Genomic DNA, 20,000 nt, shown 5'->3' on the forward strand with positions numbered 1-20,000 from the left:
TGGTCTAGTGATGGTCTAGGGTCTGGTCTAGTGCTGGTCTAGGGTCTGGTCTAGTGATGGTCTAGTGATGGTCTAGGGTCTGGTCTAGTGATGGTCTAGGGTCTGGTCTAGTGCTGGTCTAGGGTCTGGTCTAGTGATGGTCTAGTGATGGTCTAGGGTCTGGTCTAGTGATGGTCTAGGGTCTGGTCTAGTGATGGTCTAGGGTCTGGTCTAGTGCTGGTCTAGGGTCTGGTCTAGTGATGGTCTAGTGATGGTCTAGGGTCTGGTCTAGTGATGGTCTAGGGTCTGGTCTGGGGTCTGGTCTAGTGATGGTCTAGGGTCTGGTCTAGTGTCTGGTCTAGTGATGGTCTAGTGATGGTCTAGTGATGGTCTAGGGTCTGGTCCACTCACCCGGATCCTCTCCATCTGCGTCCTGAAGGGCCAGAGCAGCTCAAACAGGATGAGGCCCAGGGAGTAGATGTCCACCTTGTGCGAGTACGAGTTCCCCGACAGCTGAGCACAACACAACGCACAACACGTTCCCTTTAACACTGAGCACAACACAACGCACAACGCACAACACGTCCCCTTTAACACTGAGCAAACACATCAACACAATGCACAACACGTTCCCTTTAACACTGAGCAAACACTGCCCACTTATTCAGAATTTCTGGACGGAAGTGGCATCGATTATTACAAAAACAATGGGCTTCAATATCAGTGTAACTTTCTTGTCTCTCTTCTTGGTTATTTTTAATTTTTTTTGGTTATTTTCCTACCAAGCTAAGTAAAGATGATGCACACCTCTTAAAGATTTTGCTGGCAGAAAGTAAAAAGGCCGTCACAAAGTGCTGGCTTCAGAAAAATGCTCTTTGTTGACACTGTTAAGCAGTTGCATCTTTTGGAAAGAATGACTTACTCCATACGACTTCAAAAGGAGTTGGGTGAAAAGCGATGGGGAAAATGGTCTGTTTAGTTTATTTAGCTAGTCAGACAGATTTGGTATAGACATTGCACCGTGAGCCTTGGAGATAGGCGAGATTGCCATGATTAAGTGATTGTCCCATGACCTCCTGTTTATTTTTATTTTATTTTATTTATTTATCTATTTTTGTGTACGTGTTTGCGGTTTTTGTTTCTTGTCCTGCATTTTTTTTTTTCACACAGTTTATATTGTGTGGATAATGTGAAAAAATACTTAGAAATAAAAAGTTTAAAAAAAAACACTGAGCAAACACATCAACACAATCATAAACTTTACCACCGGCTGAATCAGATTAGATTAGTTAGATTGGTTTAAAGGTCTATAAACGCGGTGGCCGTCTCATGCAGCAGCTGGCCGGTTGCTGCCACCAGGGGGCGGCAGAGAGCCAGATATGGGAGACACGCGGTCGAGTTTGCGTCTTGATATTTTGATGAGATATGCGTTTTATATTTGTACTAGTCTGGGACTCAGGTCTCATAAGTGATACTTAAAGTGGATTATTATTTTTTAAATAAATTAAAATAAACTGCTGAAGAGATTAGCATAAGCAACGTGAAGAAGATAGTAGTTTGAGCGAGATACATCTTTATGAGCGACATACTTTAACGTATCGTTAAAGCATCTGACAGAACGGAGGTCAGGATCACAGAATCCTCTACATTTCATTTCTACTATTTCTATTCAACAACTCTGGGGGTCTTTAGTCAGAAATAATCCATCTCCAAAAAATAAAAGTAAACAATAAAAAAAAACAATTAACAAACAGACAAAAGCATAACCCCTAATTAATAAAATACAACAACAAACCGCCGACCAGCCAACAAAACGTTTCCGTTCCAGATCCGACATCCCCCCCTCCCCTCTCCCCTCCCCTCGCCCCCCCCCCCGCGGCGGCGGCATGCGTGCGTTCGTCATCGTCGTCGTCGTCGTCGCGGCGACGCCCTCTCACCTGCTCGGGGCTCATGTACAGCTTGGTGCCCACCTGGCCCGTGTGGCGGGTCAGGGCAGGCACCATGGGGGTGAGCGGCGCGGGCTGGTCCTCGTCCTCCTCCTGGTCCATGGCCGTCACCAGGCCGAAGTCCCCCACCTTCACCACGTCGTCCATCGTGAAGAAGATGTTGGACGGCTGTCGGGCGGGCGGACAATTGGGATTATCTCAACCGATATTGTGATTGCGATTTAGCATGCGATTATTATTATTATTTTTTTTTATGTTGTGTATTATTATTATTATTATTATTATTATTATTATTATTATTATTAAATTATTAGGACTGTTAAACAAATCTCGGGCTCCCCACTGACACCGACCCTCATTCACCCCCTCCAACACACTGAAGTCCCCACAACTGCACTCATTTTTGTCTGATATTGCACTTCATCATACTACCTCATTCTGTTGTTACCTCATTCTGTCTTCTCTTTTTTGCACTATGTTTGCTTGTTATTTGCACGGTCTTCTCTTTTTGCACTATGTTTGCTTGTTGTGTGTTTTTGCACCACCACACCAAAAATAATTCCTTGCACGTGTAAACATACTTGGCAATAAATAAGATTCTGATTCTGATTATTCACTAAACAAGCGACACATCATTCTGTAGTACGAGCAACACGACGTTGGAAGCAGTCCACGTGTAAACTGCTCTCTGTTTCCGTTAGGCCGATGTGTTGGGATGAACTGATGCATGAATTGACATTATAACATCTTAATTTAACTATTGAATTGTAAAAAAACAAAAAACAAAAAACAACATAAAATAGATTTTTTTTTCTTTTTATTTCTTTTTAATGGCAGCCTTTGCGATGTGCATCTCACGTTCTATTACGTCGCCATCGTCGGTTTGAATTCGATCAGTCGTTCAGCCCTAAACACAAGTGTCTCGTTAAGCGTGGAACACACCGGCCCAACCGCTGGCCGTCTGCAACGTGTGTTCAGCTGCGCTGGAAGCTTCTGGAACCGCGCGAGACGGAGCTGGACTGGTCTGATCCAACGTGCAACGTCCGAGAGCTTTGGCGTCTTGAGGATTAAAGCCTCTGATTGGTTGTGTTGCTGCTAGCACGCAAACCACTGAGACTCCACCAGGCGTCCGCGTTTAAAGGGGCCATGACGCGCCGCCACCAGGTGTGTGGGTGTGGTTAGCCGTTTACAAGCCGTTTTGGAAATCAGCCCCTTATGACATCACAGGAGGGCGTGTCCACCTAGATGTGTGACGGATTAGATGAGCAGCGTTTGCTATACGGTCCACTGGGCAGGCTGGTGGACTGATCTATGATTTCCAAAACGGCTTGTAAACGGCTAATCACACCCACACCTTGGTGGCACGTCATGGCACCTTTAACTGGCGCCTGAACAACTGGGCTAGTGCGCTAACGACGCCAACAACGCTAACCGCCCTAACCCCGTAAGGCTAATCTGCTTCGTAGCGACCTCAGGTTTGATTCCGACTGGTTCCTGGTTCTACACGTGGACCTCTCCGCCGACTGTCCAGTGATTGGCCGTAGGAGCTGCAGGTGAATGCCCTTACCTCACTGTCCGCCCCGCTGTCTCAGTGAGTCCTTTGTCTAATGGGCGACCCTGGCTACACGGGTTTGGCGTTTAATTATTAACACATTATTACAGCTCTAAGCTGAATTCCTCCTTTAACTCCTCTTTTATTTAACTCTGCAATTATTTCCCCCGTTGCAGTAAGACTGAGGACATCTGAACTATTAAAGTCGGGGCAAAGACGGAAACCCAAGAGCATCCAGAGGTGAGAAGGACTTCCGTGGAGGAGGCGGGGTATAGCTCAGTTCTACTCCTGGTTAGTTTGGTTATGAATTATAAACCTAGGTAAAAGGTTAATGGAAAATATGTCCTTACTGTGTGTGTGTGTGTGTGTGTGTGTGTGTGTGTGTGTATGTGTGTGTGTGTGTGTCTGTGTACCTTGAGGTCTCTGTGCATCAGGCCCTTGCTGTGTGTGTGTGTGTGTGTGTGTGTGTCTGTGTGTGTGCGTGCGTGCGTGCGTGTACCTTGAGGTCTCTGTGCATCAGGCCCTTGCTGTGTGTGTGTGTGTGTGTGTGTGTGTGTGTGTGCGTGTGTGTGTCTGTGTGTGTGCGTGCGTGTCTGTGTGTGTGTATGTGTGTGTGCGTGTGTGTACCTTGAGGTCTCTGTGCATCAGGCCCTTGCTGTGCAGGAAGTCCACGGCCTCAGCGATCTGGAGGAAGACCTCCAGACACTCGCTGCGTTCCCGCTGCTCCGGGCTGCAGCGCTGGGCCATCCAGTCCTTCAGCGTGTCCTTACGGCACAGCTGCATCTGGATGTACAGGTACACCTGGGGACCACACACACACACACACCTGTTACCACACCTGAGTCCACAAGCACACCTGTACATTTGAGTCCACAAACACACCTGTTACAACACCTGAGTCCACAAACACACCTGTACATTTGAGTCCACAAACACACCTGTTACAACACCTGAGTCCACAAACACACCTGTTACAACACCTGAGTCCACAAACACACCTGTACACCTGAGTCCACAGACACACCTGTCACTAAACATGTACACCTGAGTCCACAGACACACCTGTACACCTGAGTCCACAGACACACCTGTACACCTGAGTCCACAGACACACCTGTTACTAAACATGTACACCTGAGTCCACAGACACACCTGTTACTAAACATGTACACCTGAGTCCACAGACACACCTGTACACCTGAGTCCACAGACACACCTGTACACCTGAGTCCACAGACACAGCTGTTACTAAACATGTACACCTGAGTCCACAGACACAGCTGTCGCCACACCTGGTGGTAACCCACTCCAGGCCACACGTTCCAGTCCAACGCGACCCCACTGACCTTGGGCGAGGGCTGGTTCCTGGCGGGGGTGTGGGCGGGGATGGCCAGGGCGAGGGAGTTGGGCCTGGGGGGGGAGGAGGAGGCGGCGGGCGGCGGCGAGCTCTCCCGGCCCCTCGTGCAGGAGGAGGAGGAGGACGACGACGAGGAGGCGGAGGAGGAGGAGCTGTCCGCCTTCTCCGTCAGCGTGCCCGGGCCGTTGCCCCCGGAGACCGAGTCGCCCCCCTCGCCGTCGGCATCGCGGTCGCAGCCGGAGTCCTCGAACACGATGTCGAAGGAGGAGGAGGTGCAGTCGCCGTGGCAACGCCGGGGGCACAGCTCGAAGGAGTGCGGGGTGTCCGAGGCCTCGGGCGCCGCCTGGCTGTCCTGCTCCGAGGCCAGGCTGTCGTCCTCGGGGGCCCGGGGGGGCCCCGGGGACGACGGGCCCCGGCCCCCCCGCCCTGCGGTGGCGGCGGCGGCCCCCGCCGCGCTGGCCGACGTGTCGCCGCCGCCCGGCCCGAACGCGGCCGGCGAGACGGAGCTGGACACGGGCACCTTGACCGACAGCGCCTCCAGGTGGTCGGGGAGCGTCAGCGGCCAGTCGGTGGTGCTGCGGGGGGCGGAGAGGGGGACAGAGAGCGGCTTTAGAGGCTTTAGTGCTGCAGGTTCTTCTTCTGGGGGGGGGGGGAGAGAGACAGCGCGCTGCGTGTCTACGATCCGCTGCTCGTCGGAGGGCTGCTGGGGGGGGGGGGGGGGTGAGTCTGGGTGGGAGTCCAGGTTACACACGCTCACGTTCACATTGAGTCATACAGAGGAAGACGCTCTGGTGGCGAGAGAGACGGTCAGTCAAAGAGAGGCGGAGAACAACGTCGGCTACAGAGTCGCTACAGAAGAGAAGTGCAGCCGGTGCAGAGCTATGGGGCAGAGCAGCCGTAAAGAGGTCACAAAGACAAGGAATACTGACGATAACGTACGTGATGGATGAGGTGGGAGGTGAGGGGTGAGGGGGTGAGTGTTAGGGGACACTTGAGTGGTGAAGGGGTGAGTGTTAGGGGACACTTGAGTGGTGAAGGGGTAAGTGTTAGGGGGCACTTGAGTGGTGAAGGGGTGAGTGTTAGGGGGCACTTGAGTGGTGAAGGGGTAAGAGTTAGGGGACACTTGAGTGGTGAAGGGGTGAGTGTTAGGGGACACTTGAGTGGTGAAGGGGTGAGGGGGGTACTTGAAGGGGGAGTGAATAGGGGTATAAGGGGTGAGGAGTGTTGTGGCTGCGTGAGGGGGGAGGGTGTGTATGAGGTGTGGGGGGTACATAAGTGGGGGGGGACATAAGTACATGAGGTGTGGGTACGTGGAGTGTTGGGGTACATGAGGTGTGGGGGGTACATGAGGTGGGAGGGGTATGTGAGGTGTGGGGGGTACATGAGGTGTGGGGGTACATGAGGTGGGGGGGTACATGAGGTGGGGGGGTACATGAGGTGTGGGGGGTACATGAGGTGGGGGTACATGAGGTGTGGGGGTACATGAGGGTACGTGGGGTGTGGGGGGTACCTGGCGTCCAGCCAGCGCTGGTCGTTCTCCTCCTGCCAGCCCTCGGGGGGGGTCTCCTGCCAGGCGTTGAAGTAGCGGATGATCCCGGGGTGCTCCAGCTTGGCCAGCGCCTTCACCTCCCGCATCACCTTCTCCCGGGCCACCTCCCTGGAGCACACAGCCCCCCAGGACCAGAGTCAGGACCACACAACCCCCCAGGACCACACAACCCCCCAGGACCAGAGTCAGGACCACAGAACCCCCCAGGACCACACAACCCCCCAGGACCAGAGTCAGGACCACACAACCCCCCAGGACCACACAACCCCCCAGGACCAGAGTCAGGACCACACAACCCCCCAGGACCACACAACCCCCAGGACCAGAGTCAGGACCACACAACCCCCCAGGACCACACAACCCCCCAGGACCACACAGCCCCCCCAGGACCAGAGTCCGGACCACAGACCCAGAACACAGCCAGGACCAGAGTGAGGACCAGCACCAAGCCCCCCTAGCGCTGCTGGCTGGGGGGAGAACCGTAAGGGGGGGGGGGGGGGGTACTCTCCAGACCCCTAGGGGGGAGGGCCGTAACGGGGGGGGGGGTACTCTCCAGACCCCTAGGGGGGAGGGCCGGTTCCGGGGGGGGGGGGGGGGGGGGTACTCTCCAGACCCCTAGGGGGGAGGGCCGGTTCCGGGGGGCTCTCTGAGTGTGAAGCTTTAGAGGTGTGCTTTCCTCTCAGTCAGCAGAATCCACAGTCACACAACCAGGAGAGTCAGGAACCAATCACAATTCAAGGACTTTTTCGCAATACAGCACAATAATTTTTTGGCCTGTAGCCCTTTTTTTTATTATTATGACCGAACTTGTATGTATGATTCAGTTTGGCTCAGATGAACATCTGTGTGGGTTAAATAAGTCCACGGCCACGCGTCTGTGTGTGTGTGTGTGTGTGTGTGTGCACCGCGCCACGCCAGCTTGTTAACGGAGCTACGAGCCGTTAGCTGTGATGAGTCTGTACACACAAAGGACCTTCAGACCCTCACAGGCTCCAGACACCCCTCGACCTACGCACCTACGCCACGCACAGCTGGGTAGACACGTGTACCACAAGACTGGAATGTGACAGACAGGTGAGCCACAGACTGGAATGTGACAGACAGGTGAGCCACAGACTGGTATGTGACAGACAGGTGAGCCACAGACTGGAATGTGACAGACAGGTGAGCCACAGACTGGAATGTGACAGACAGGTGAGCCACAGACTGGAATGTGACAGACAGGTGAGCCACAGACTGGAATGTGACAGACAGGTGAGCCACAGACAGGTGTACCACAGACTGGAATGTGACAGACAGCTGTGCCACAGACAGGAATGTGACAGACAGTTGCACCACAGACCGGTGCGCCACAGACAGGTGCGCCACAGACCGGTCACCACAGACAGGTGAGCCACAGACCGGTCACCACAGACAGGTGAGCCACAGACCAGTCACCACAGACAGGTGAGCCACAGACCGGTCACCACAGACCGGTCACCACAGACCGGTCACCACAGACAGGTGCGCCACAGACAGGTTACCTGTTGGGCAGGCGGATCCTCTTGATGGCGTAGTTGCAGTCGTCCACCTTGTTGCGGGCTTCAAACACAACGCCGAACCCGCCGCGACCCAGACACTGCATGGGCTCAAAGTCCGTCAGGTACCTGGGAGGAAGAGGACCACCACCACCATCATCATCATCATCATCACCACCATCATCACCACCATCATCATCATCATCATCATCATCATCACCACCATCATCACCACCATCATCACCATCATCACCACCACCATCATCACCACCACCATCACCATCACCACCATCATCATCACCACCATCATCATCATCATCATCACCATCACCACCATCATCATCATCACCATCACCATCATCACCATCACCACCACCATCACCACCATCATCATCACCATCACAGTGAGCCGTTGATGCAGAACCACTTTATCCCCAAAACGTTTGGAACCAGACAATATTGACACTTTCCAAGACGAATGATGAATGAATGAATGAATGAATGAATGAATGACTATTCACAGAGCAGTGCCCTTTTTTTTTTCTTCTTCTTCTTCTGTAATGCGAGGATTGGACAGGGTAGGCTGTGTCTACGTGTCTATGTGTGTGTCTGAACTACAAAGGATGAGCCGAATATCCCACGGTGGAAACTAATAGAATCCTCCCCCCACCCCCCCTCCCCCCCAACCCCCACCCCAACGCCCACGGGGCCCCGACCAGGACCCCCGGCTCATGAATGTAACCATGTGGTGTCTGCAGGGGCCCGGTGGTGGTGCCCGGGGGCCCCCCCCCCCCCCCCCCGGCGCCCCCTAGTGGCGGGCGGGGGCACTGCGGGGCGTGGCCCCAGCTGGAGACACAAGGTCACTCAGACGGTTTGACGCAAACGCTTTGGCGCAGTCGCCCAATCAGGCGCGAGCAGAGCAGGCCCGGCCCGGCCCATCTGTCTCAGAGTCCTGCTGAGGGAGGAGGAGGGGGGGTGGGGGTGGGAGGGGGGGGGGCGGCGGGAAGACCGCCGGTCACCATGGTAACAGCTCCCCCGTCCTGTTGCTGCACCGCACACACACACTCACACACACACACACACACACACTCACTCACCAGCAGGCTGGTGAGGGGATGGGTGGGTGTCAGTGTGTGTCAGTGTGTGTGTGTGTGTTTGTGTCCGTGTGTGTGTGTGTGCCCCTTGAGTGAGTGAGTGAGTGAGTAAATAAATGTCAGAGTGTGAGTGAGGGTGAATGAGTGAGGGTGAATAAACAAGTGGAGGGCGACTGAGGGAGGGAGGGAGCGTCTGTCTACGCCGAGAGAGTGTGAACGAACCGACGAGTGAGGGAACAAGTGAGCAAGTGAATGATGAAAGAGTGAATGAAAGAAGTGAACGGGTGAGGGTGAGGGAGGGTGAGGGTGTGTGTGAAGTGAAAGCAGCAGGAAGTGAGCGAACGCGGCCGCGGGACCGCGGGGGCCGTCTCCCCTCCCCTTCCGACGCACCTGGACACGTATTCGCTGGAGCGCGTCTCTATGGCAACCAGCTCTCTGGTCTCCACCACCGCAAGGTCGAACTTGGCGTCCGTCTGGCACTGCGTCTCCGACTCCTTCCGCTGCTGTCGGAACACGGCCACACGCGGGTCACATGGTGTCAACAACACACACACCCCCACGGCGTCAGGTGACCGGCGTCAGGTGACCAGCGTCAGGTGACCGGTGTCAGGTGACCAGTGTCAGGTGACCAGCCATGCCTTGCCTCAACTCACTCAATGAGTTGAACAAATATAACATGAGAACCATGTTGGTATAACTTTAAGAGTCACAGCAGGGGAGATGGGGGGGGAGAGAGAGAGAGAGAGAGAGAGAGAGAGAGAGAGAGAGAGAAGGAGAGAGGGAAGGAGAGAGGAGGGGAGAGAGAGAGCGAGAAGGAGAGAGGAGGGGAGAGAGAGAGAGAGAGAGAGAGAGAGAGAGAGAGAAGGAGAGCGAGGGAAGGAGAGAGGGAGAAGGAAGGAGAGAGAGAGAGAGAGAGAAGGAGAGAGGGAAGGAGAGAGGAGGGGAGAGGGAAGGAGAGAGGAGGGGGGAGGGAAAGAGAGAGAGAGAGAGACAGAGAGAGACAGAGACAGAGACAGAGAGAGAGAGAGAGAGAGAGAGAGAGAGAGAGAGAGAGAGAGAGAGACTGAAATAGCTACAAAGAAAACGGTTCATTATAATACATTTTAAATAACTTCAAAAGGAAACCCTTGGCATAGTAATACATCACTGAGTACAGTGGCCCTACACACGTTTTAATGACTTTAGTATTGATTTTACCTGAAGCGTGCTAATTGTTCATTAGGCGTCTACTTCCGCTCTCTGTTTCTACTTAAAATAGAACTTTGAGTGAATGTGGTTCACTCAACACTCATCAAAACAAACAGAAGAAGAAAGGACCTAACATGGACCAGGAGGCCAGAGCCGTTTCTCAATTTGCGTTCTCGTGTGTACTCGTGTACTTGCGTTCTCGGTAAACGTCATCAGTGGTGGCCCAAGCACTGTTCCAATTCCAAGTACGCAAGAACGCGAGTACTGTCGTAAAACCCGTGTGTGTTCTCGATGCGTTCTCGATGAGGCCGTTCCACCAAGGACGCATCGGAGGTGACTCGTGTGGACTTGGGACCGTTAAATATCCCAGAATGCATCATCGAGTCCGCTGCTGTTCCAGTTGCAGGTGCGTACTCGCGTTCTCGGAAGTCTGTACTTGAAAGTCCGGACTTGCCAAGTACGTACTTCCAAGTCCGCGAGTACGTAGTCCGCGTACTTGGTGTTGAGAAACGGCTCAGGTGTGTGAGGGGCGGGGCCAGGTGTGTGAGGGGCGGGGCCAGGTGTGTGTGGGGCGGGGGCCAGGTGTGTGTGGGGCGGGGGCCAGGTGTGTGTGGGGCGTGGCCAGGTGTGTGAGGGGCGGGGCCATGGAGTGGGCAGGACCATGGATGCTGATGTGTCCAGGTGTGTGGGGCGGGGCCAGGTGTGTGAGGGGGCGTGGCCAGGTCTTACCCGTGCGTAGGCGGCGGGCGCGGGCGGGTGGAAGAACTTGCGCACCACGTAGGTGGTGGCGGCGATGCAGAAGGCGATGGTGCCCAGGATCTCCTTCCACCACGGCAGCAGCAGCACGGGGTCCTTGCGGCGGCGCGGCGCGCCCTCGCCGTAGCCGTCCACCGCCCGGATCACGCTCACCGCCCCGTCACGCTTCCCCCGGTACCGACGGCTGTACGGGAAGTAGTAGCCGTTGTCTGGGGAGGGGGAGAAAGGAGGGAGAGAGATGGGAGGGGGAGGGAGAGAGGGATGGGGAGAGAGGGAGGGATGGGGAGAGAGGGAGGGATGGGGAGACAGGGAGGGAGGGGGGGAGAGGGGGATGGAGGGGGAGAGAGAGGGAGAGAGGGATGGGGAGAGAGGGAGGGATGGGGAGATGGGAGGAGGGGGGGAAAGAGGGGGATAGGGAGGGAGAGAGGGATGGGGAGATGGGAGGGAGGGAGGGATGGGGAGATGGGAGAGAGGGAAGGAGAGAGGGATGGGGAGAGAGGAGACAGAGAGGGGGAGGGGGAGAGATGGGGGAGGGCGGGAGGGGGGAGAGGGGAGAGAGGGGGAGAGGAGGATACAGAGAGAGGGGGAGAGGAGGGATGGAGGGAGAGTTGGGGAAACAGAGAGAAGAACAGAGAGAGGGGGGAGGGGGGGAGAGATGAGAGGGAAACAAGGACAGAGGGAGAAGGGGGCAGACAGACAGACAGACAGGCAGACAGAGAGAGAGACAGGCAGAGAGAGAGAGCGAGACACAAGAAGCAGAATAAGTACAGAGAAAACCATTTATTTTAATAGATTTAAAATAACTTCTAAGGAAACCAAGAGCATAATAAAACGTCACTAATTACAGCGGCTCTCCGTTCACTCAGTTACACTCACTCATTACACACTCTGCAGGGGGCTGTCCACACAGGACACAGTGTTTCACAGTAAGAGCGCTACCGTAGGGGTAATAAACACGGGACGTGGATCCGGTGTTTCACAGTAAGAGCCCTACCGTAGGGGTAATAAACACGGGACGTGGATCCGGTGTTTCAAAGTAAAAGCCCTACCGTAGGGGTAATAAACAAGGGACGTGGATCCGGTGTTTCACAGTAAAAGCCCTACCGTAGGGGTACTGCAGGATGGACAGCGCCCCGTTGCTGTACTCATCGTGGGAGAACTTGTCGTTGTTCAGACACTTGTCGAACTCCTCCGAGCCCACCAGCACGGGGGTCCTGGAGGGGGAGTCTGGGGGGGGAGAGAGCGGTCACAACCAGGCTTATCGCTCACACTCCTTTCACAATAAGAGCTCCCCGTCCATCGCTCACACTCCTTTCACAATAAGAGCTCCCCGTCCATCGCTCACACTCCTTTCACAATAAGAGCTCCCCGTCCATCGCTCACACTCCTTTCACAATAAGAGCTCCCCGTCCATCGCTCACACTCCTTTCACAATAAGAGCTCCCCGTCCATCGCTCACACTCCTTTCACAATAAGAGCTCTAAGAGAATCGTTTAGCCAATCACATTGCATCTCGTTAACGGCCGGCCAATGGGAACTCACGGATAAGGGGCTTCCACTTGACGGTGGGGAGGGGGGCCACCTCCTTCTCCCCCAGAGCCTTGGAGGGGAACTTCTCAGAGATCCTCACGGAGGACTGAAGGTACAGCTGGCCCTGGAACATCCCTGGAACGGTCAACACAACTTTATTCAAACATCCCTGTTAACATTCAACACAACTTTATTTAAACATCCCTGTTAACATTCAACACAACTTTATTTACACATCCCTGTTAACATTCAACACAACTTTATTCAAACATCCCTGGAACATTCAACACAACTTCATTTACACATCCCTGTTAACATTCAACACAACTTTATTTACACATCCCTGTTAACATTCAACACAACTTTATTCAAACATCCCTGTTAACATTCTACACAACTTTATTTACACATCCCTGTTAACATTCAACACAGCTTTATTTACACATCCTTGTTAACATTCAACACATCCTGTGTTACCTAATACAATTGGATGTTTGTGTACGTGAACGGCTGAATGCCGTGGCGCTCTAAATGTTCCTGTGGGATCATATTATGTTCCCTTCCTAAAGGACGCTCCGGCGTACGCTGCGCTGAAGGAGACAATAAAGGCAGCATTGAGGCACCTTTCCTTAGCGTTTGGGGAATTCAAACAGCTCTTATCACGGCTGCCACTCGGATACTTCTGGGTCATTTCACGCTCAGTTATGAACCTTCCTCAGCAGAAAAGACTGCTAGGCCGCGACGGCCTGTAACATATTCAATATAACTTTATCTAAACACCCCACTTAACAAAGTCAATACAACTTTGTTCAAACCTCCAACCGTTGTGATTCGTTGTTTAAACGTCCCCGTGCAGCAGGCCAGAACCAGCCGCTTCAGCAGAAACCACCGCAAGTCGATAACACTTCATTTAAACCACAACCAACGCACGCCTCATTTAACCCTTCAATTAAACTTTATTTACACTAGAGGAACCTGCTTTTAACGGTCCAATGAAACGTTGTTTAAACAGGGAGAAAGCTCTTTTCTCTGTCCGGGTTTCATTGAAGTGTTATTCAAATTAGAAACACACTCCTCCTCCTCCTCCTCCAGCTCCTCTCCGAGGAAACGTTATTCAAACTGGAAGGAAGGACCTTCATCCACTGTTCAACTGCACCGCATTCAAACAGAGGCTGTGTGTGTGTGTGTGTGTGTGTGTGTGTGTGTGTGTGTGTGTGTGAGATGTGTGTTTATTTGAGTGTGAGATGTGTGTTTGTGTGTGTGTGTGTGTGAGATGTGTGTTTATGCGTGTGTGCGTGCGTGCGTGTCTGTGTGTGCATGTGAGTGCGTGTACATCTGCGTATGAGTTTGCATGTGTGCGTGCACACACATGCGTACATCTGCAATGCATGCTTGTGTGTGCGTGCATGCGTGCCTGCGTGTGCGTGTGTGTGTGAGAGATGTGTGTTTATTTGAGTGTGAGATGTGTGTGTGTGTGTGTGTGTGTGTGTGTGTGTGTGTGTGAAATGTGTGTTTGTGTGAGATGTATGTTTATGCATGTGTGCATGCGTGCGTGTCTGTGTGTGCGTGTACATCTGCAATGCATGCTTGTGTGTGCGTGCGTGTGTGCGTGCGTGTGTGCGTGTGTGCGTGTGCGTTCGTGTGTACGCGCGTGTGCGTGCGTGCATGTGTGCGTCTTACCCAGGTAAACGCTGGACTGCGTGGCTCCCCTGGCCTTCTCCATGATGTCATCATCCTCCTCCTCCTCCATGTCTGATTGGCTGCTGTAGGCCGTGTCGTCAAACAAGCTGATTGGTGTGACCTTGCCCCCGCCCACCAGCCACGCCGACGCGATGGGCGTGCAGAACTACACACACACACACACACACACACACACACACACACACACACACTTGTTAAACTCAGCACCATGGTGACACATATTTATTGGCTCCTATGTTAGCTGACTTTAGCTTGTACGCCATAGCTGGCGTTAGCTCATAAGCGCTAGCAGTTGTTAGCGCCTATGTTTTAGCTGACACAGCTAGCCGATACACATTAGCTGATTTGAGCCTCCATGTGCTAGCTGATTTGAGCTTCCACGTGTTAGCTGATTTGAGCTTCCATGTGCTAGCTGATTTGAGCTTCCATGTGTTAGCTGATTTGAGCTTACACGTGTTAGCTGATTTGAGCTTCCATGTTAGCTGATTTGAGCTTCCATGTGCTAGCTGATTTGAGCTTCCATGTGTTAGCTGATTTGAGCTTCCATGTGTTAGCTGATTTGAGCTTCCATGTGTTAGCTGATTTGAGCTTCCACGTGTTAGCTGATTTGAGCTTCCAAGTGTTAGCTGATTTGAGCTTCCACGTGTTAGCTGATTTGAGCTTCCACGTGTTAGCTGATTTGAGCTTCCATGTGCTAGCTGATTTGAGCTTCCACGTGTTAGCTGATTTGAGCTTCCACGTGCTAGCTGATTTGAGCTTCCACGTGCTAGCTGATTTGAGCTTCCACGTGCTAGCTGATTTGAGCTTCCACGTGCTAGCTGATTTGAGCTTCCATGTGCTAGCTGACTCGATCCCATGTGGAGATGTGGGTGTCAAAGCTGAAGGTAGAGAAGTACAGCTACATACCAAACGTAGACCTACTTCTATACTTACACATAGTATATATGAGTATGAGTATAAGTATTATATAAGTATTATATAAGTATTATATCAGCATGGCGGTCTTCTCAGAACCCACCTGGTGCTCCCAGACCAGCTGCCCGCTGGGCTTGGTGCTGAAGGCCATGACCTTCCAGTCCGGCACCGACACCTTGATGACCAGGTCCAGGTCCAGGGGCCGGGCGTTCTGCTGCGGGCCCTCGGGCGGCCCCTGCTGGGGGTCCTCCGTGATGACCCGCTGGCTGTCCTTCCTCTCCTGCCGCCACGAGTCCCCGCTCGCCACCCCCGCCTCCAGGAAGTGCAGGCCCGACTGGATCAGCGGGACGAACTTGAGCTCGAAGTTGCCCACGCTGAAGTTCCACCTGGGGGGGCGGAGAGGGAGGGGGGGGGGGCGGGGGGGGCGGAGAGGGAGGGGCTCAGAACGCAGGCTCCCCCTGGGCTGGACCGAGCGCTCCACGCAGTCATGGTGACGGTGGCGGTTACAGCTATGGTCATGAGCCGTTTCTCAATACCAAGTACGCGGACTACGTACTCGCGGACTTGGAAGTACGTACTTGGCAAGTCCGGACTTTCAAGTACAGACTTCCCGAGAACGCGAGTACGCACTCTGCACACTGGAACAGCAGCGGACTCGATGATGCATTCTGGGATATTTAACGGTCCCGAGTCCACACGAGTCACCTCCGATGCATCCTCGGTAGAACGGCCTCATCGAGAACGCATCGAGAACACTTCCGGGTTTTACGACAGTACTCGCGTACTCGCGTACTTGGAATTGGAACAGTGCTTGGGCTACCACTGATGACGTTTATCGAGAACGCAAGTACACGAGAACACACGAGAACGCGAATTGAGAAACGGCTTACGTCATACTTCCTACTTCCTAGTCCTAGTTAGTCTGGGCATAGTCCTAGTCCTAGTTATAGTCTTGGCATAGACTAGGCCTGTCACTATAACAAATTCTGCTGGGCGATAAAATTGTCCCAGAAATTATTGCGATAAGCGATAATATTGCCGTTTTGAGAGCATTTTCAACTAATATAATGATAATGGAATAATAATGCAAGTACAACCTTTCAAAGATCAATAAACTGTTATTTCTAAAGAATATTTAACACTGGAACTGGCAGACATTTTAAATATCCTAAATAAATGAACAAAACTACCAAAAACAATAAATAAAATTGAAATAATTTACAATACATGAAGCGACCTACACTGTCAGTGAGTGCGCACCATTTGAACTGTCCTGTTTGTACTTTGTGGACTAAACAGCCCAGTGATTGTGGACTGAAGACAGCTTTTTTCGCAGCTGGGAAAACTGCATCGGATGATTATGCTTTAGGTGCAGATGCATGTTTGTTATATTGGCGCGTTTAGTTTCAACCGTTTTACAACAAATGCGATATACCGGCTCGCACAGGTGAAGTGGTTCACCACCGTCATTCGGGTTGAACCCGAAGTGCTCCCACACGGCAGCTGTCACGTTTTGAAACCAATTCCATCTTTGTTTTTCATTCCTCCAAATCTCAACTAGCGTTTTCTCTGGCTTGCTTGCTCCTCACGCGGCTCATCACGCTGCACAGAGAATGTCTCGGAAGACGGGCGTATAGCCGGGCTCTGACTCTGTAACGCCAGGGCTCCGCCTCCCCACACAGAGAGCACGCGGCTGACCAGTGACTGACAAGACTCGAGGGTTAACTCCTCGTTACGCCAAGGAAGCCAGAGGGGTCTGTCGAGACCGCTGCTCCGGAGTGAAATCTCTCGTCATCCAGTCTCTTTGATAAGAGAGAGACACGAGACACGAAAAAAAAAAAAAAAGCTTATTTATTGCAGACGGAAAAATTATCGTCTCATTTTAATTTATCGTGCGATTAATTGATTTATTGCTTATCGCGACAGGCCTAGCATAGACCTTGTCCAACTAGTTCCAGTCATACTTATAGTTCTCCTTATAGTTCTAGTCCTAGTTATAGTCCTAGTTATAGTCCTAGTACTAGTTATAGTCATAGATGCTCAAAATCGCCAATGAGCCAACTTGGCTAACTCACTCTGCAACTTCTTGAGCGTGGCCACATGATCATTAAAAATATAATCACCTTTTACACGATCACTCTGATGGTAAACGCTCAAATAATCAAAGAACTCAAAGAAACTATTATACTAAGAACTATACTATGAACCACTTCTTACATCCACTGCTACATCTCCCAATCTAGAGTGAAATCCCGCTTGTGGGAAAGCGTTTGTGTTCCTGTCCTCAGATCCTAAACCAGAGGGGAGTGAACGCTGGGAGAAGGGACTTACTTCTCCAGCCCCGAGCGCGGTCGCACCGCCCGGACCGTCTTCTGGGTCCTCTGGAGGAGCAGAACATCTTCTCCTTCCACAGCCTCCTCCACCTCCTCCTCCTCCCAGCGACTGCAGCCCACCGTGGAGCAGATGTACCGCAGCTGTGGACAGCAGAACACAGGGGCCGTGAGGGACCAGGAGGGACCATGAGGAACCAGGAGGAACCAGGAGGAACCACGAGGAACCAGGAGGTACCAGGAGGAACCAGAACACAGGGGCCGTGAGGGACCAGGAGGAACCAGGAGGAACCATGAGGAACCAGGAGGAACCATGAGGAACCAGGAGGTACCAGGAGGAACCAGAACACAGGGGCCGTGAGGGACCAGGAGGAACCAGGAGGAACCAGGAGGCACCAGGAGGCACCAGGAGGAACCAGGAGGAACCAGGAGGTACCAGGAGGAACCAGGAGGAACCAGGAGGTACCAGGAGGAACCAGAACACAGGGGCCGTGAGGGACCACGAGGAACCAGGAGGCACCAGGAGGAACCAGGAGGAACCAGGAGGTACCAGGAGGAACCAGAACACAGGGGCCGTGAGGGACCAGGAGGAACCAGGAGGAACCAGGAGGTACCAGGAGGAACCAGAACACAGGGGCCGTGAGGGACCACGAGGAACCAGGAGGAACCAGGAGGCTCCAGGAGGTACTAGGAGGAACCAGGAGGTACCAGGAGGAACCAGGAGGAACCAGGAGGAACCATGTGATTTGGATTTGTTGTTGTTGTCTCCTTTATTATCCATTCTTTCCTTTTGTTTTTTAAAATCTCCTCAAATGTCCCCAACGTCAGTTCCAGTGAATGCTGATGAAAGTTACCAAAGATCTGCTACAGGGTTTGGCATCATTATCAAGGACATTGGGGCCTCAAACCCAGTACCTCTCAACTGGGAGTAGACCACTATAATCACTGTCATACTGCCCTGTCCTACTCTTTACACTGGACAGCACACAGATACTGGTTCAAGCGTCGTACAGCAGCACTGGTTCTGGGTGACGGTGGAGCTAAAGTCCTGGTGTTTGGAGTGGTACTGGTACTGGTTCCATGGTTCCATGGTCCTACCTTGCCGCTGAAGGCCCCCAGGCCGTAGGTGGTGAGGGTCTTCCCCCCCACCAGCACCGTGTCCTCCCCCACCCGGTAGGAAGACTCCAGCAGCGACTCCACGCTGAAGGGCACCGCCTCCATGGTCTCCCGGTCCCTGTTCCACTGGAACAGGTCCCCGTCCAGAGACGGGATCAGCATCTTGTTCCCAAACACCTGGGGCAGGAGGAGAGGAGCGTTAGGGTTAGGGGTGGGAATTGATTGTTTTTATCAATATCGATGCCATTGTCGATTCTGCCTATCGATCCAATTCCTTATCAATTCTCTTACCGATTCCTCAGTAGTTCATTGAGTGGCAAAAAAGGAGTTCTACAGTCTTCTGCACCAAAAGCAACCATTACATTTTAATTTTTTACATACTGAACAACACCATGACAGGATATAGAGTAGGAAAGAAAATCTAGGGGTAACTTGAGCCGATGTCGCGGGGCCAGCTGCCTGAGAGCTATCGGTGTCATCAGCATGAAACCGGAAGATATTTGTATGCAGCTCGCTCTGCCTTATTAATAAAAACGACTATACTACTACTATATATAGGGCTGTCACCTTTAAGAAAAATCGTTTGAACGGATATCAAGCAATGTATTTGAATATATTTGAATATCTACGAGGCCCTGCCCCCCCTGCTATAACGTGACAAGAGGAGACATAAACAGGACTAAGGCCGTATCCTCTTTGTTTGAAACAGTATATCAACTTAATCAATATAAAGTGCCACTATGCATATCACAAAATTAGGCTATGCAATGAAAAACTAAAATGGAATCGGAACTGCACAGCGCAAACAATGACGTGACAACTCAAACAGGAGACATAACTTGATCTGGATCAAGTGCGGCTCTCTTTTTATTCACGGTGTTACGTGCGGCGGAGAACACGCGTTGGGAGCGCACAGACGTGCCCGGCACACACAGGGATTTGCTCGTCAATGTTGAGAGAAGCGGGTTTATTGCAGCCCGTCTCTCCACCAATGCAGCGTGTTGCTGTCGGCGGGGATGACTCGGGGTCGCTCAGGCTGGCTGCTCCGTGCGTTATCCATTTTCGAATCAGGATATATTATTTGCTTGATTAGCGCGCTTGACTCGTACGCAGGCTTTTGAACACATGGCACTCGACGGGAAAACCAGAAAACGTCACGCAGGGATCGATAAGAAGAATCGATAACGTTGGAGGCGTACAATTCCGATGGAATTGGTTAGTTGGAACCGTTTCTGAGTAGGAACCGGTTCTCGATTCCCACCCCTAGTTAGGGTGGAGGAGGAGGAGGAGGAGGAGGAGGGGAGCGTTAGGGTGGAGGAGGAGAGGAGAGGTCCGGGTGAAGGAGGAGGAGAAGAGAGCAGAGGTGAGGAGGAAAGGCTCATGGGCACTTATAATATAAGTGCCCAAAATAAACACCGCTCTTATTGCCTTTCATCTGCATCCCTTTGGCGTCAGTCTCCCACCACAGGA

General features: G+C 52.5%; 1 protein-coding gene across 1 annotated transcript; it reads right to left on the minus strand.

The window, feature by feature from the left end:
• Positions 1-390: 390 nt before the first annotated feature.
• Positions 391-18,708, minus strand: eif2ak3 (eukaryotic translation initiation factor 2-alpha kinase 3; the record flags this gene model as incomplete). Its single annotated transcript, XM_084490988.1, has 14 exons — positions 18,513-18,708; positions 17,416-17,558; positions 15,188-15,470; positions 14,149-14,314; positions 12,481-12,603; positions 12,043-12,165; positions 10,912-11,147; positions 9,385-9,497; positions 7,907-8,029; positions 6,345-6,491; positions 4,824-5,409; positions 4,105-4,278; positions 1,917-2,093; positions 391-492 (listed from the first exon to the last, which is right to left on the minus strand). Coding segments are annotated over exons 1-14 (2,676 nt in total), but the record flags the coding sequence as incomplete, so codon positions are not given.
• Between the last annotated feature and the right edge of the window lie 1,292 nt (positions 18,709-20,000).

The sequence above is a fragment of the Micromesistius poutassou genome, assembly GCF_964030765.1.
Source record: "Micromesistius poutassou genome assembly, contig: SCAFFOLD_4392, whole genome shotgun sequence".
Taxonomy (NCBI): domain Eukaryota; kingdom Metazoa; phylum Chordata; class Actinopteri; order Gadiformes; family Gadidae; genus Micromesistius; species Micromesistius poutassou.